Source organism: Cystoisospora suis (assembly GCF_002600585.1).
Source record: "Cystoisospora suis strain Wien I chromosome Unknown contig_1337, whole genome shotgun sequence".
In the NCBI taxonomy this organism is placed as follows: domain Eukaryota; phylum Apicomplexa; class Conoidasida; order Eucoccidiorida; family Sarcocystidae; genus Cystoisospora; species Cystoisospora suis.
Genome location: NW_027154137.1, coordinates 1 through 14,429, shown reverse-complemented (window position 1 = coordinate 14,429; position 14,429 = coordinate 1). Strand labels below are relative to the sequence as shown.

General features: G+C 56.3%; 3 protein-coding genes across 3 annotated transcripts; 1 reads left to right on the top strand and 2 right to left on the bottom strand.

The window, feature by feature from the left end:
• Positions 1–1,308: 1,308 nt before the first annotated feature.
• On the bottom strand, positions 1,309–3,258 carry CSUI_003110 (endoribonuclease l-psp). The gene is made up of 2 exons (XM_068063308.1): positions 2,475–3,258; positions 1,309–1,973 (listed from the first exon to the last, which is right to left on the bottom strand). Exons 1-2 carry the CDS (start codon positions 2,745–2,747, stop codon positions 1,698–1,700), a joined length of 549 nt encoding a protein of 182 aa, XP_067924713.1. The 5' UTR covers positions 2,748–3,258; the 3' UTR covers positions 1,309–1,697.
• Positions 2,986–11,171, top strand: CSUI_003109 (popld domain-containing protein). Its single transcript, XM_068063307.1, has 6 exons — positions 2,986–4,080; positions 4,687–8,200; positions 8,623–9,414; positions 9,594–9,722; positions 10,323–10,421; positions 10,642–11,171. Exons 1-6 carry the CDS (start codon positions 3,403–3,405, stop codon positions 10,668–10,670), a joined length of 5,241 nt encoding a protein of 1,746 aa, XP_067924712.1. The 5' UTR covers positions 2,986–3,402; the 3' UTR covers positions 10,671–11,171.
• A 707-nt stretch (positions 11,172–11,878) lies between these two features.
• Positions 11,879–14,382, bottom strand: CSUI_003108 (60s ribosomal protein). The gene is made up of 4 exons (XM_068063306.1): positions 13,761–14,382; positions 12,703–12,934; positions 12,469–12,606; positions 11,879–12,066 (listed from the first exon to the last, which is right to left on the bottom strand). The coding sequence occupies exons 1-4, from the start codon at positions 13,795–13,797 to the stop codon at positions 11,976–11,978; spliced, it is 498 nt and encodes a 165-aa protein (XP_067924711.1). The 5' UTR covers positions 13,798–14,382; the 3' UTR covers positions 11,879–11,975.
• Positions 14,383–14,429: the final 47 nt, after the last annotated feature.

Here is a 14,429-nt window from a genome sequence, read left to right as displayed (position 1 = left end):
TCGACAACTCGGCGAGTTTACTTGCCATTAGAGGCCGGGAGAGTTGATCACGCGTCGGGGACACGACCAGTATGAGCCTCACCAGGCACTGGGTCCCGGCTTCTGGTTAGGGAGACTCCTTCGCGGACAGCGGAGAGTTCCTTACAAGATAGGGTCAGGATGACTTTGCACCGACAGAAAGGCCTCCAAGAACAGCCCCACAGAATTCTGGCATGCGGAGACGCTCGATGTCCGGGAAGGCCGGAACCAAGAAAGCGAACTAACTGATTTCCTGACAACACGTTACGGCTGCGCGCAACTAGCCCACGCGCTGCAGTTGCCTCGCGCCCTCTCTCTGGCAGGCTCAGTGCACTTTTCTTTGTAGTATTGCAGCTCTTGACAGTACCCGGTCGTCTCGTCAACAAGTTTGTCTGCTGCTGCATGCTCCGCGTCCGTTTCGGTTCTCGTTACACAGCACCGACTCTGACACTGGACTCCCGTCAGCCGGTCGCTTCGGACGAAGCAACCACATGGTGATTTTACTCATTCCTTGCCTAGAGTCACTACCCATAGCTATACATGTAGTACCCGCCAAGGTAGATAACAGAAGCTACGAGCCACCCATAAATCAAGTGTCTTTTCCACACATATTAACACTAGAGACCCAGTCAGCGGTCCCACATTTGAAGAGTTCAAAAAGTCTGGATTAACACTAGAGACCCAGTCAGCGGTCCCACATTTGAAGAGTTCAAGAAGTCTGGATTTACAGACCAGGGGCCCTTGTTTTTGTGTCAAAGCTTTCGGTGGCTTCAGCGGCAACGCAGCCTCTCTGTTCAGCAGACCGAGCTACCCGTAACAAGAGATCTCTTCTTTCCGGGCGTCCGGTGTGCACGTTGAATAGTGGCAGCCCTGCCACCCTCCGCTAGCTACGTGACCGGAGCAACCGGACTACTGACTTGTTCCAGCCTCAAGACCCGCTATAGTTCTGGAGACCTACTAGAGCAGGCGCACGGGCGGTGAAATTCCGCAGTAACTTGAAACCGCTCTTTCAGTGTTCGCAACTAGTTGTCACAAGGCGGGCAAACAGATGTCTAACTGTGCAGCAGCAGAAACGGGGTGGTCCCTTGCGCGCTGGCAGCGCTGCTTCGAGAAGGCTTTACTGAAGGGAGCGGTCCTGCAGTCTACCACTTTTTCATTGCCTCAGGTTGCCGTCGGCTAGTAGCTGGTCTGCCTGTTTTTGCTTTCGCCCTTACTCCGTGATAGAGACACTGTCTGTTTCACTTGGCGTAAGGTGCACACACAGGTTGCTTCCGTATTCGAAGACCCAATGGGCAAGGTATGGCAAGATGTTCTCCGCCTCCGTACGCCCACACAGACGAAAGCGACGAGTTGTACGGCGCGGTCCAGGCATGCCGCCCGCCGAGGACGGGGTCTGACCCAAAAAACAGCGCGGCGTGCGGTTCTGTCACATACTCCGTGCCTAAGAACCGAGCAAGGCCTCGTATCCAGAGTCCGACGCTCGTCTGGTTGAGGACAATACCGTCTAGGTTACACGGAACTACAAGATAGTTCCAATGTTCGGCCCCGCCCACCTCCATGTCTTCCATTACGCGAGCGTCAAACTCACTGTCTGCTGTCATCGACTGCCGTGACCCTTAAAAGTGCTTCCACGGATAGCTTCTGGACAGCGAAAGCGGCCCGAGACAGAAATACCAGCCTCACTCGCTGTCTGCTGTCACAGCGACTGCCGTGATCTCTACAAGTGCTCCCATGGGTAGCTCCTTGACAGCGAACGCGGCTCGAGACGGAAACGCAATGTCTCGTGAAGTATCCTTACGCGACGCGTTATGCTGGGCCGGTTTCTTGAAGAAATCACTGTAAACTTCGTTGAGGGAGCGGAAGTGTGCCATATCAGAGAGAAGAACCGTTGTGCTGACAACGCTTCCCCAGTCGCATCCAGCCGCTTGCAGAACCTTCTCCACATTCGTTAAGCACTGCGGACACAAACAGAAGTATCACGATATTCCTGCCACTCGGTTAGACGGCTCAAAGCTCCATAGTTTCGTGTAAGCGGAACACGTCGTCCGATGAAGCTGTTTGTGGACACACAGGTATGTTCCATGTCAAGTCTGGTCCGGGCTGGGCACTGCCGCAGCGGCATGGAAGCGCCCCTTTTGTTGCGCCGCCAGTGCTGCATGATGCCCAGGAGCATACTTTCGGTCCATGACGTCCACTGAACCCTACTCAAAACCCTCGTCGCTTATCAGTGCTTGAGCATGCTGTCATTCGCGCTAATTATTAAAGTAAACAGGCGAAAGCTGCGCTTGCGAGTGAAGAATTGTGTTAGCGGCACCGGTCTACGACAGAACGGCTTTGAAGACCGCCGTAAAAGTTAGTTGTCCACTTGTCTAGAAGACGGACGCTGTGAATGTGAAACAGCTCCGTCGAATGAAATCGACTCTGCAGGCAGCTACGCAAAGCGAGGTAAGATCTACCTGCTTTGTTTGGGCCTTAATGCCGCCCTCGACCAGGCGCATGCTCGAGGGGTCCACGCCGATCTGTCCACTGACGAAAACAAAACCTTTAGCTTTGATGGCCTGACTGTACGGGCCTACGGGGTCAGGCGCCTTCGGAGAGTAGACGCACGACTTAAAGCGTCGCACTGAAAGAAAAAGGGTCGACGAGACGCGACCGCCAAAAGCAGTGTGCTGGCGATGGAGCGTGCCCGGAAGTGCGGCAGACAGTCTCAGCCCAGGAGAGCTTGCCATTTGTACCAGGAAAGAAACCGAGAAAACAATCTCTAGTGAGGACACGAAGCACAAGTAGCCAGTGACCGCACCTGCACGCAAACCGCTCCTGTTCGAGCACTCGCCGAATAGTTACTTCTTGCATCTTCATGAGATCGGCGTCCGTGTCTAAGAGGGCGTCGTCGCGTCATGCATGCGGCACCGCTGGTCTCCGCTCCAACCAACTACGCTATTCTCGGCTTCTTCGCTCCCCAAATTCCCTACGAGAATTCTGGGTTTTCGTGGGACAGGGCACCTCAGGACTGTCCGTTTGTCTTCTCTTTCCTACAAACCGTGTTGTCTTCGTTGGCTCTGCCCGAGGAGCTTCGTTGCTCCAGAATCGTAACCCTGGTTGGCCGCAGATCGATGCTCACGTCTCGACGGTCTCAGTCTTCTGACGGCGACCGTCGAGATAGGCTGACCCGTTTCTCACGCCGCCGCACCTGATAACAACTTTCCTCCGCAGCACTAGGTGGACGGGAAAACTCCCTTCTCCGGCATTTGTCTCCAACCACGCATCTGCCCCCGTGCCAACGCGCTCTTCTACGCAGCACTGGGGTCTCCCACTGCGCTGTCGGCTGTGCTTCCCGTTCTTCCCCGCGAACCGCAGCTACTGCCAGGAAACGCCGGGGTGTTCATGTCCTTGCAGTGTTTACATCTCTCGGGGTTTCCAGGCCGGCACAACGGGGCTTGCACTGGTTGCGCAATGGCCGCATTCCCTTTGCTGCCGTCTACTGCCGGGCGATCGGTGGCCTTTAACCGAGATCCCTCCCGTGTTGGAACCTCGCTCCCAGATGCCCTGCCGCCAGTGCGCGTGCCTGAGAACGATGCCACAGGCGCAGCCTCCTCCTCGACGTGCATCTCTTTGCAAGATGTCGTCGACGTCGGCACGCCCGCGACAAGGCCTAGCGGGGGGGCAGGCAGTTTCCCGCCGCTCCCTCAGTTGCTCTCCATACCGGCCCTGGTCCGCGCGCGAGAGCAGGAGCTCCGAGAGCTCTTGAATGGCCTGAAAAGCATGCCGCACTATTTGCACCACCAGCAGCAACAAAAGCGCGAGCTCAAGGGGGACCCGAAGCACCACCAGCGGCTGGAAGGGGAGCAAAAGCGCGGCGAACGCAAGGTGCAAGTGGAGTGCGGCATAGAGGGCTTTCAACAGCCCTGTCCCGCTGTCCCTCCGCAGCGGGGTGTGGCGAAGCGGGCATTCCAGCGGCTTCAAATAGAGCTTAGAAGAAGATGCATGTCCTACAACCCGTATAGGGTTCCGAGGCGCTGTCGGCGTACTTTGCTCGAGGAATTTGCTAAGGCGCCTCCCCGAGTGAGACACGGCGGTAAACTGTTCATTCGCTACATAACAGTCGTCACGTTGCACGAAAAGGGGACTGACTCTCCTGCAGACGTTGTGTAGTCTGGGGGCCCTCCATTATCTGGAGATAGGCCTGACTGTAGATGGTGATTGTGGACTCCACGGAACTCTTGTATAAGTCGGGAATGTCGAAGAGCGTGTAATGTCCCCTGCACGGACAGATGTCGTCGAGTCCGCCTGCAAATGTGCCTTACAGCCACTCGGGGCAAGGATAGCAACCCGCTTCATTCGCGAAGTTGTGTCCGTGCACACGAGATGCATTCGGGAGACAGAGCACTCGTGAATATGAGCCGGTTCCCCGCGGGAAACTGCATAGTTTGACTGAGTAGACGTGACGAGGCACAAGGGTTGCTGATAACGGGGTTGTGCACCGGGTCCAAGCTAATCTTTGCAGTACAGAGCTTCCTTTTCTACGAGGATACTAGCTGCCCACTCGGACACTTCACTTGTGTGTTTGTTTCCGGCTGCGCTGCTCCCGGCTCTTGGTTTTTGAGTGAGATGGCACCGTCATTCAGCACTTGGTGGGTGGACTATGTCATGTGGATAACCCATGTGCAGCTTAGTCGGAGAGTTCGGAAGGATCGGCGGCGACCAAAATCACTCCTCAGCCTCTACAACAAGCGCGCTGCATATCCAAGGCGCTGGCTGGCGACCCACTTCTTTCACGCAAAGCGCTTTCATATGGTTAATGTGTGGGGATACCGTCTGGCGTCCCATCCGACGCAGCGATGTCAGCGGAAACTATACAGATACTCTAGACACAAGGTTCTTATTCACGACCGCTCCTACATGCAACTACTAGAGCTGCAGGGTATGCCAGAAGATCTTATGGCCGTCCTTCGTGCCTGTGGGGCGGATATCTCGCTTGCTTTTAGTCGGCCGTACCTCTGCGGCAGTCAGCGGGGCAGGCTTCTTCTTCATGCAGCACCGCGCACTGGTGACGACCGCAAAATGCTTATTTCACCCGTTGAGTTCTTGTGGAAGCCTGCCGAGTCTGTGTGCGAAGGGCCGTCTCGAGCGTGTCATTCCGTTGCCCCGAACGCACAGATGCTCAAAGTCAGCAGTTGCCAAACGGCCTCCACGCCTGGCGCGCTCTGCCCTACAGAGGAGCTTCGAACCTTGTGGCTGTGGGTGCATCCGTCAGCTTCCGAGGCGGCTGAGGCGGAACTACATGCCGCGGGACAGCTTCTTGACAAAGAATCCAGGTCGTCACCCGAATACGTGGAGGACTGCCGCGTCAAGGACACCGGCAATGACGAAGCCTACCCCACCGGAGTGTCACACGTTTCGACTAGAACTCGGCACAGTGTGACTATCAGACGAGTCGATGACATTTCCTGGTTTGAGTTGACTGGTCCTCATGCTCTTGCCCTCGCTGCCCTCAGTCTGAAAACTCCTTCAAACAGGAATACAAACTCGTTTGCTCGTGGCTTCAGCGCCGCCGTCCAGGATACAGCATCAACGCAAGGGCTTGCACCTGCTTCCCTCTCTCGCGCTGCAGGTCCGTCCTCGGTGTCCGCAGCACATCCGCCATGTGGATCGAATTGTTCTAATGAGAAGGGGTCAGTCCGGAGGCCCGCAGAGCGCTACGTTCCGGAGCCCGCTGAGAGCGTGTGGCGAGCCATGGTGCGGACTACGCTGAGGTCAGGTTGCTGCCCATCAGAACCTCCGGCAGGCGCTGTGTTGCCTCTCGAGGTCTTCTTGCCTCCTTTGTTGGGGCCGTTTCATCCGCGGACGCGGCGCTTACCTGGTGTCCCTAGCTTCTCAGATTGCCCGACTGACTCCTCAGAGCCGCGTCCCTGGCAGGCATGGTGGGACCGTCCCTTTCCGAGCTCTCGGCTCTTCGAGGAAGCCGGTCGGCAACACGCCGCAGAGGTCTCCTCCAAGTGGCCCTGGCACCCTGGGCGGAGAAGTCGGAAGCGACAAGATGTACGGAAACTGCTACTGCGCCTAAAGCGGAAACAGCAAGGCAGACACCCCACCGACGAGCGTGAAGCCAGAAGCGGCCATTCCAGGCCACCCGAACACTCCACATTTGGTATGCGTCCACCGCCTAAGGGCCCCGACTACCCACCTGCGGAGAGCACCGCCAGCGGCCTGAAGCGCGGTCACAATGGAAGGCGGACGCTTGGAGATGCGGAGCTGCTGGCAGATGGCACAGACGAGAAGAGTCGGAAACAGGGTTTACTTCCTTCACTGATGCTCCAAGGTGTGTCTGCTGACACGGCTTCGCTAGCGGATGCACATCTCGTTATGGATGCAGGAGATGAAGACCTCGGGGAACGGGTCAGTGTGGCTGAGCTGAAGCAAAGGCCAGAAGATGCCCCGCATGCAGTGAGGACGTCGAAGGCCCCGGCTGTGGAACTTCCCTCCGCGCCTCTTGAATTTCCGCGCTCACGGTTTCGCGGTACGGATGCCCCAGGCATAAAAGCCGACTGCACGGACCACGAGCGGGGGTGCTCAAGCAGCTGGCAAGAAGTTGGCGAGCTCACACAAGTCAAGGACACCCAGCGCGGTCCTGCCCTTCCCTCTCCGCCATGCAGAGACCGGGCGGTGCCGTGCCTTGTAATATGGAGGTCAGTTGGATCCGCGTCCACGCCGTGTGAACTGGGAAGCTCCCCTCAGAAGGCCCGGGACCGGTACCCTCGCGCCTCTTCTTCCTGTCCCCTCCCATTGTTGCCCGTTCAAGCCCGCAGACCCTCTTCCTTTTCATCGGGCATCGATTTGCTTTTGCCTGCAAACGGAGGCGCCGCAAGGCTGTTTGCGCTGCTCTGCCGGTACGGGGCAAGGCCCATCGGCTGTCGAGACAGGCGCAAACTACTGCTTGAGACTGGCGAACCGGACTTCCCATTTGATTTCCCTGATACAGTGGCAGGCTCTCAGTTTGAACTTTGCTGTGCTTGGCAGGAGGAGTTGCGTTATCGCCGAAAGGCGCCAGCGAAACGAGCCAGCTTCGGTGCCCGCGCGGCGGCGAGGGGGGGGAGCCCTTTTTTACCCATGTGGCAGCTTGCCGGCTTTCCTTTTGAGGCACCAGCGTGGTCCAGAAAAAGCCTTGAGAGTACCCCCAGGCGCTGCTGCAACAGCAGGGAGAACAATAGAGTACCGGCGGCTGTTGAGCGGGAAGAGCAACTTGCTATCATGCAGTGTCACGGGTTTGCTGTACGTCTCCAGGACCAGAAGGCTTGTTTACCTGCCATCATGGCGAAGAGCATGTGCCCTTCACGTTTCATTCCTGCGGCATTGTTTTCGCTGATGCCAGAGCTTGCCGTCAAGTCAAAGGAGCCTTTCCATCCTAGGGGCTATAACTCCGACGCGCCGCTGATACCGCCCATGCCACCGGTCTCTGCTTTGAGGCCCTCATCTCTCGGTTTCTTTGCGCCTATCACTGTTCTAAGACCGACTCGACTCGACGTTCTCCGTGTGGTTCTGAAAGAGCGTCGGCGAAGGATAACTAATGTGCAACGGACGGAAACTGGAGTTGAGTGCCAAGTGGACAGAGGCACCGGCCGAAGCTTTCATTCCTCCCCGGAAGTGTTTTTGGCGGAGCTCTCTCGTCAGCTCCGATTGAACGTCCAGCGTCCCCCTGGGTTTGACGTCTTGTTGGCTCCTCATGAACGTCCTGCCGGTCACTCGCGACAAAGTACGGAGATGTTGGAAGTCGGGGGCAAGGCAGCGGGAGAAGCCAGGGAATCGTCTCCTGGACTTCGTCAGACTGTGACGAAGAAATCTGCTTCTCTTGGAGCTCGTCTTCACGGCCACGAAGAAAGTTATGGTCCGGGGGCGCTTCCCTCACGGAATACAGGCGGAGCAGTGGGCGACTGCGCAGGTGTGAAGGGGGAACTGAGAGTTGTGAAGCCGGTGCAGCGGAACAGCCTGCCTGCTGGAGAGATCCTCCAGCCAGCTACCGAGAAAAGGCGGAGTCTTGAAAACAACAGTTTGGAAGGTTGCTCGTGTGTTTCCTTCCCGCGTATGTTCGTTCCGGTCCAAGTGGAGAGTCATTTGCGAGGGGTTCCGCGCCGGTTGTGCGAACTCTATCTCATGACCGAAGACGATCTTCACGGTTTGCTTGGAGGTAAGACATGTTTGAGCGAACTGTCGTCCTATTGAGTTACTAGCGCGTTGTCTCTGTCGTTTTTAGCTGTGGCGGACCAGTTGTACGCAGCAAAACTCTGTGTAAGTTCGGCGCTTCTGTGATGCAGGTTGGTACTCGAACTCAACGTCTCACCTGAGGAGAGCAAACGCACATGCCCGAGACACAGCGCGAGTGTGTGTGATAAGGCGTCTTTCTGGCTGACTTGATACAAGCGTCTGCGATGCTGGGTTGTGAACAAACATTGAACATTCAGTAATGAAGCTAAAGCGTTTCTTCGTTGCTGGTGCTTTCGTGTATTGTTTGGTTTTCGCCAGCAATTCTGCGGTCTACTTGAAGAGACTCCGTTAGCAGCTTATACCGGACCGAGTGCTGCTACAGTTTCTTCGTTGTTTTGCCTCCAGTGTATCATTCGAAGCGGTTGCCCAGTCGCAGTGGTGTAAGCGAAGAGCGGCCATCTATAAGAGCGACTGCTACTGCCGGAGTGACGACTCAGCTAGACTGGATGGAGCCCGTTACCGGGCTATCTCTTCCGAAGAAACTCGTAGCACGCGAGCCTAACGGAGCCAGCACCTCCCCGAGGCGGTTAAGAAAGAGTGTTCAGAAAACCGGAGACCGGAGCTCTAGTGCGCAGGAGATCCCCTCAAGCAGCATTCCAGAGACCGTCGTAGATTCACGGAGACAGCGGCAGTTCTTCATCCTGGAAGAGCCGCTGCCTAAAGGGTGCAGAAGTCAGCCGTCGTCAGGTCGGAAGCTGAACCAGGAACGCCCGTCAGGGAGAAAATCTGACCAGAAGAAACCAGGCATGCGACGGGTGGCTAGTGTCTTCCCAAACACGGAGAGAAGTGATCCGCCCAGTCGAGAGGCGCACATCCCGAGTACTCAGCAGTTCATTCTTAAGAGGCAGCAAACAGACCCGGGTTCCCGAGAAGGCGCTTCTTGTGGGGTTGAGCTCTCGGGCGGCCGTCGTCAGAAACAAGACAGTGGAGGCGCGATCTCGCGGGAAGTCGAACACCGAGCTGCTGGAGAGCCATCATCACTGACGAGCGATGGCTGCTGCCGTCAGCAGCTTTTGCCGTCTGCCGAGGGAATTGTCTCGACGCAGCGTGGAGGCGACTCTGCTTGGGTATCTCCTGGTCAACGGGTTGAGATGCCTAAGGCGATGCGCGAGCTCATTGGTTTCGTGACTACTGGGCGTGAGTGCACTAATATTACTGCAGTTTTGAGAAGGAGCAGGCGAACACGTAGCAGCGGAGTGTTCAGACCGCATCGTGGTTGCTGCCGGTTGTCTCTGAACGCCGAGACATCTACCCAGTTCAAATCAATCTGTTGTTACTCGGGTTCTCACGGGGTGCTGAGCTGCGTGTCCGTACAGATCACTCGCTTCTTCGAGGGAAAGGGTTCGGCGTCGGTTGCGTGGCTGCGGACGGGTTCCTGACTGCCTTGCGTATCCACGGCCGTGTATGCGGTCCCCTGTCTCAAAGAGGCAGTGGAGTAAAAAGAGGTGAGATTTTCGTTGGACATGATACTTGTAGAGTGCGCTTTGGCTCCCATACACCAAGGCAACCCTGTGCGACGTAGGAGTGATGAGACTAGACAATCTTCTGTAGTAGGCAAGCCTTTGGTGATGTCGGCACCTTAGTAGGGAATTGCTGATTGAGTCCCCTTGCCCGTTCATTCCTGTATACAGCATCGGACCCAAGGGTGGAGGTCACAGTCACCCTTTTGGTGCAACAGGGCCACACAGAGAAACACTAGAGGACGGATAAAGAGTCCATAACCTCTGGGGCAAATAAGAGGCGAAGCTGAGCTCAACGCAGCTATTGCTTTGTTTTGGCTGGTGAGCCCGCTTGAACGGTTGCCGTGCTGTATTCCTCAAGAAGGAGGTAACACCTGGTGTTGGGCGGGCTATGCTTACTCGGCGGCGATGGCCGCTGTAGTCGCCGCGCCTCTCGTGGAGTGCGTTGTCGGTATCGGTGTCTCGGGGTGTGCCGGGGGGCTCTCCACGCCCGTTTCCCTTTTTCTTACTAGGCCCTGAAGCAGACAGAGAAAGCAGGTTTCTTGTGGTCTCTCGGCCTCGGTCATGCGCTTGCGCTTTTCACAGGAGGAAGATCCCTGCTCATTCCTCTCGAAAACACAGACTACCGGAAAATCACGCTCTTCGTGTGGATGCGTAATTTCCACTCGCAGCGCTACCTCCCAGGTAATAGGGCACGCAGCTCAGTCTCGTGCAATGCTGACGGTTTCCCGCTCCTTCAATGGCTGCGCTTGCTTAGTTCTCTTTCCAGTCAAGGAGGTATAAGGAGCGCTCTGCACACGCTTTCTCCTTCGCGGTTGCCAGCATGCAGAGAGTTCACCTCCAGATGCACTCCTGCCCGGCGCGTTGATTGGGCTCCCCCTGACTGCGATGTGTTTGTCTTCAGCTTGCATGTCTTTGATCGTTCAAGACTAAACGGGTCCAGTTGTGGCGGCTCATCTAATTGGAGCAACAGGTAGGTAGCCTGGAGAGATGACGCATGAAACAGCCGTTAACACTGCGCCCGAAGGCGTGAGATCGCTTTTTTTTAGGCGTGAAGGACCGGGAAAGCAGCGCTGCTGCTACTGTGTTCACGCCTCACGGTATGCAGGTCGCAGGCCCGCCCTACGGCTGCTTGAACCTGCTGGCGATCGCCGGATGACTTCTCAGGTCCCAGAAGAGAGCATTGCATGATCACGACCCCTGCTGACATTGGCGTGGCGCCCGTCAGTTTTCATCGACACACTGACGGCAACGCTAAGGTCACGTGTTCAGGTCACCCGCCTTTCCTTGGGCGAGAAAAGCAGAAGTGAACTTGCTGTGAGCATAGCATTTTAGCTCCGATCTGTAACCAGGAATCCTGTTTGTTCCGTAGTTCATTCGTTGAGCTGCTTCTGTGAAGACTTGGTGGTGCAGTCCGGGTGATCGACTTCGCGAACATAAGGCACTTCACGTTTGTCAAGTCTTATTGCTCTTCGTCTAGGCAGCAGAAGGGACCTCAGCAAGGAGTGTCCCGCGGCCGCCTGCACCAGTAGCACTCATCAGCTGGGAGACTTCCCTTGCCTGCTACGACCTCCTTGGAAGCGTAATTATCAACGCTTCTGACGGCGGAGACCACCCAGTGGCCCGCGATTGCGAGCGAGAACGGTTCGGGGTCCTTCCTGTCGATGAGCGTCACATACTGTAGTGTTTCCCGTGTCGCCGGGTCGATCGGTCCACACGAGCGGCAGTTGTCTGCCCATGGAGTGGCACTGACTGGCGTACGCGTGAAGTGCGTAGTGCTCCGGGGGTTGTCTCAGAAACGGCCCGCACAGACCTGACGACCCGGCTTGGGCCCCGCGTTGCTACTACGCGTTCGCGCGTTCCTCTACTGCTGCAGCACCTGATGTTGCTCACGCGTTTAGCTGATACTCAGCGACTCTCTCTGCTCTCTCGAGACGTGTCACAGTTTGCGTGTACAAGCCACCCACACAGCATAGCCCAGATGCGCACCTCGAAAACGGGGCACTCCGCTTCTCGAGCGTTTTAGGGCCCATGAACAAGAGAGAAGATTCAGGTTTACTGTCCAACCTCACGATGACGAACTGGCGAGTGGGCGCACAGTATTCACACAATGCTTCCTCTGCCGGTTTCAAGCATACACAACCACCCATACCAACAGCCAACCACCCCCGCGCCATCAACAGATCGACAACCCGAGAGCGAACGTCCTCTTGAGAAACTGGTTCAAGATACGCTCGTTTACGCCTCAGGGCAATCAACGTCACCATCGTCAATCATCTGCTGGACCTGCTTCGGGCTCTTACCGTCGACTGTGCATCCAACCGAGTTGCTGAAGAGAAGACATCACACATAATGCAATCGCGGTGCTTCGTTGCACTCGCACAGCATCCGCTACGCCTGGTAATGATCGAAAATGCGTGGAACTCGGTACTTTATAAGAGCAGCGCGAGGTAAGATAGAAGTGTCGAGAACGTCACTCTGCCACGCGAAACTGCGTCGACCCATCCATCGGGAGACCAGCACATTCATCAGAGCACTGCGCCATGAAGACGAGTATTAGCATTCAAAATTCAACTCTTCGGCCATGCACAACACCGTTCGCATCGACGCGCCGACAGCTCTGTTAAAGCGGCACCAACAAACGAGACTACGGATGTGTGTGACGCTTTCGCGAGAGCGGAAGCTTGTGACAGCTGCTTGTCCACAATGTGCCGATGGTGCTGCTCCTTACCAAGTCCCAAGCACCTCCTTTACTGTCCCAGAAAACTCATGTGCCTGGCTCTTCGACCGCATCGTGCGAGCAATGGAGTAGACCTGTTCCAGGCTGAGGTTGCCACTGTGTTTGATGTTCTTGACCTTCTTCCTATCCCTGAACGCAGCACCGCCGCAACAAGACTATCAGCTGCCTTGCCTCTGGCCCTCATGGACACGGATCACGAAATACCAGGTCGGGTCTGTTTCTTACCGCGGCGGTTCTTTCAGCTCCTTGATGACCAAGCTCGAGGCCGAGGGCATGACTTCGACAGTTGCCTGGCGGTTCTGGACCGCTAGCTTGACTGTCACTTTTAAGCCCTTCCATGCGGACGTCGCCTTCGCAATATCATCACCGACCTTTTTAGGGGACATACCAAGGGGTCCGAGCTTCGGCGCTAGCACCGAAGAGGCTCCCACCTCACCGCCAACCTGGCGGATGTAGACTGAAGGAATCAAACATATCACACGGAAGTCTCTGGAAGCTGTGCTGCTTTTCCATGAAGACGAGTTTCACAATCCAGCTTCCGCCAGTGTCATGTAGAGGCGAGTCCCCGGACTGATGTCTTTATATTCACTGTGTTCGGCTCCCCAGCAAAGCTCGGCTACAGGAAGATGTGCTAGGCTTTCAGCTCCGCGCGTCCAATCTAGCGTGTTCACACTGAAGGCGAAACTCGAGGAAGCTCCGGCCACGGCGTGTTACGAACGTTCGCAATCGAAATGCTTCCGCACCCCACACATTTTTTGAGCAGCTCTGTCGATTTCCCTCGGCTCCGACCGACCTCGCGTCATTTAAGAAGTCCGGCAAGTGCCAGGCAGCTGCTGTTGCAGCAGGACAGAAGGCGGCCAGGCCAGTAAACGCATGGACGACACAAAAGAAGAATCTGGGCAAAAGCATGCGAGCAGTGTCCAGCAGCGAAGCGGGGACTGTATGCGCATACAATTAGCTGGCCACTACGCTACCGGTAAAGGACGCAGACCACCTCAAAAAAAGGGAGCAGTCAGGGGAACCCTGACTCCGCGGCCAAGTGTGCAAAACTGCTCTGTGAAAACACACCCAATAGAGAGATATCATTCGCCCTTCCAAGTGCGCCGCAAGCCGCCGCCTGTAAGCGGTTTGCACATGTAAGAGCTCAAGCAGTCCCCTAAGTACATTTCGTTCTCAAAAAACCAGACAGTCATGGCATTCCAATTCAGAAACCTCGGCTAGGAGGACAAAATGAAAAGCCAAAATCTGCCCCCTGACGGGACACCGCGCAGGCCAACTCTTACTGTATTTCACTTCGTTGGGGTCGAACTTGGGCGCCATTTTTTCGAGGGTGGCTGTTGAAGAGAGTTTAAAGAAAAGCCACTCCAAGCCCGGTAAGCGAGAAAGCAACTAAAAAGCTGCCACGGCTGGCATCTGTATGAGTCTGCGAAATTGGGCGATCTTCTGCGACTTGTCTAGGAGACGCCCCACTCGCGGCCATGTGAGCGCTACGAATATTTTCCTTGGGTCCCCCTCAGCGATCTGATGGCGGGCCGCACAATGGCGCCAGCTGTAGCAACCCGCAACAGATCTCCGTCCTATATTCGGCCACGGGAGTCCCTCCAGTGGGGAGAACAAAATCCACCATCTGGAAAGTGTTGTTGCCGGACTCGTGCGACGGTGCAAGGTTGCACAATGCGGCACCGCCACAAAGCTACAGACTCACGTCGTTGGTCCAGATGCAGGGCTGCCCTGGTAGCTGAAGGCTTGCTCGGACCGACCGCCGTGTTCGCGCGCCAGTCGCTCGGCCGATGACTGCAAGGACTACGACTGCTGTTCTCGGGCGGATATGCGCGTGACCTTAAGAACGAGGCCGGCTGCGCGGCTTTGTCTGACAGAATCGCGTGACCCCAGCCCGGTCCTTCAGTACCGGATAAACAGCAAGGAACAGTGTAACGACCGGCACGAAACTT

Coding starts and splice junctions, on each gene's coding strand:
- CSUI_003110 (XM_068063308.1), bottom strand. CDS start 2,747: ATGGCAAGCTCTCCTGGGCTGAGACTGTCTGCCGCACTTCCGGGCACG. Junction 1,974..2,474: donor TTAAGGCCCAAACAAAGCAG/GTAGATCTTACC, acceptor TTGTGTCCGCAG/TGCTTAACGAATGTGGAGAA.
- CSUI_003108 (XM_068063306.1), bottom strand. CDS start 13,797: ATGGCGCCCAAGTTCGACCCCAACGAAGTGAAATACA. Junction 12,935..13,760: donor CCCCAACGAAGTGAAATACA/GTAAGAGTTGGC, acceptor TGATTCCTTCAG/TCTACATCCGCCAGGTTGGC. Junction 12,607..12,702: donor GAGCTGAAAGAACCGCCGCG/GTAAGAAACAGA, acceptor TGCTGCGTTCAG/GGATAGGAAGAAGGTCAAGA.
- CSUI_003109 (XM_068063307.1), top strand. CDS start 3,403: ATGTCCTTGCAGTGTTTACATCTCTCGGGGTTTCCAGGCCGGCACAAC. Junction 8,201..8,622: donor TCTTCACGGTTTGCTTGGAG/GTAAGACATGTT, acceptor TTTTGCCTCCAG/TGTATCATTCGAAGCGGTTG. Junction 10,422..10,641: donor CTCGCAGCGCTACCTCCCAG/GTAATAGGGCAC, acceptor GTTTGTCTTCAG/CTTGCATGTCTTTGATCGTT.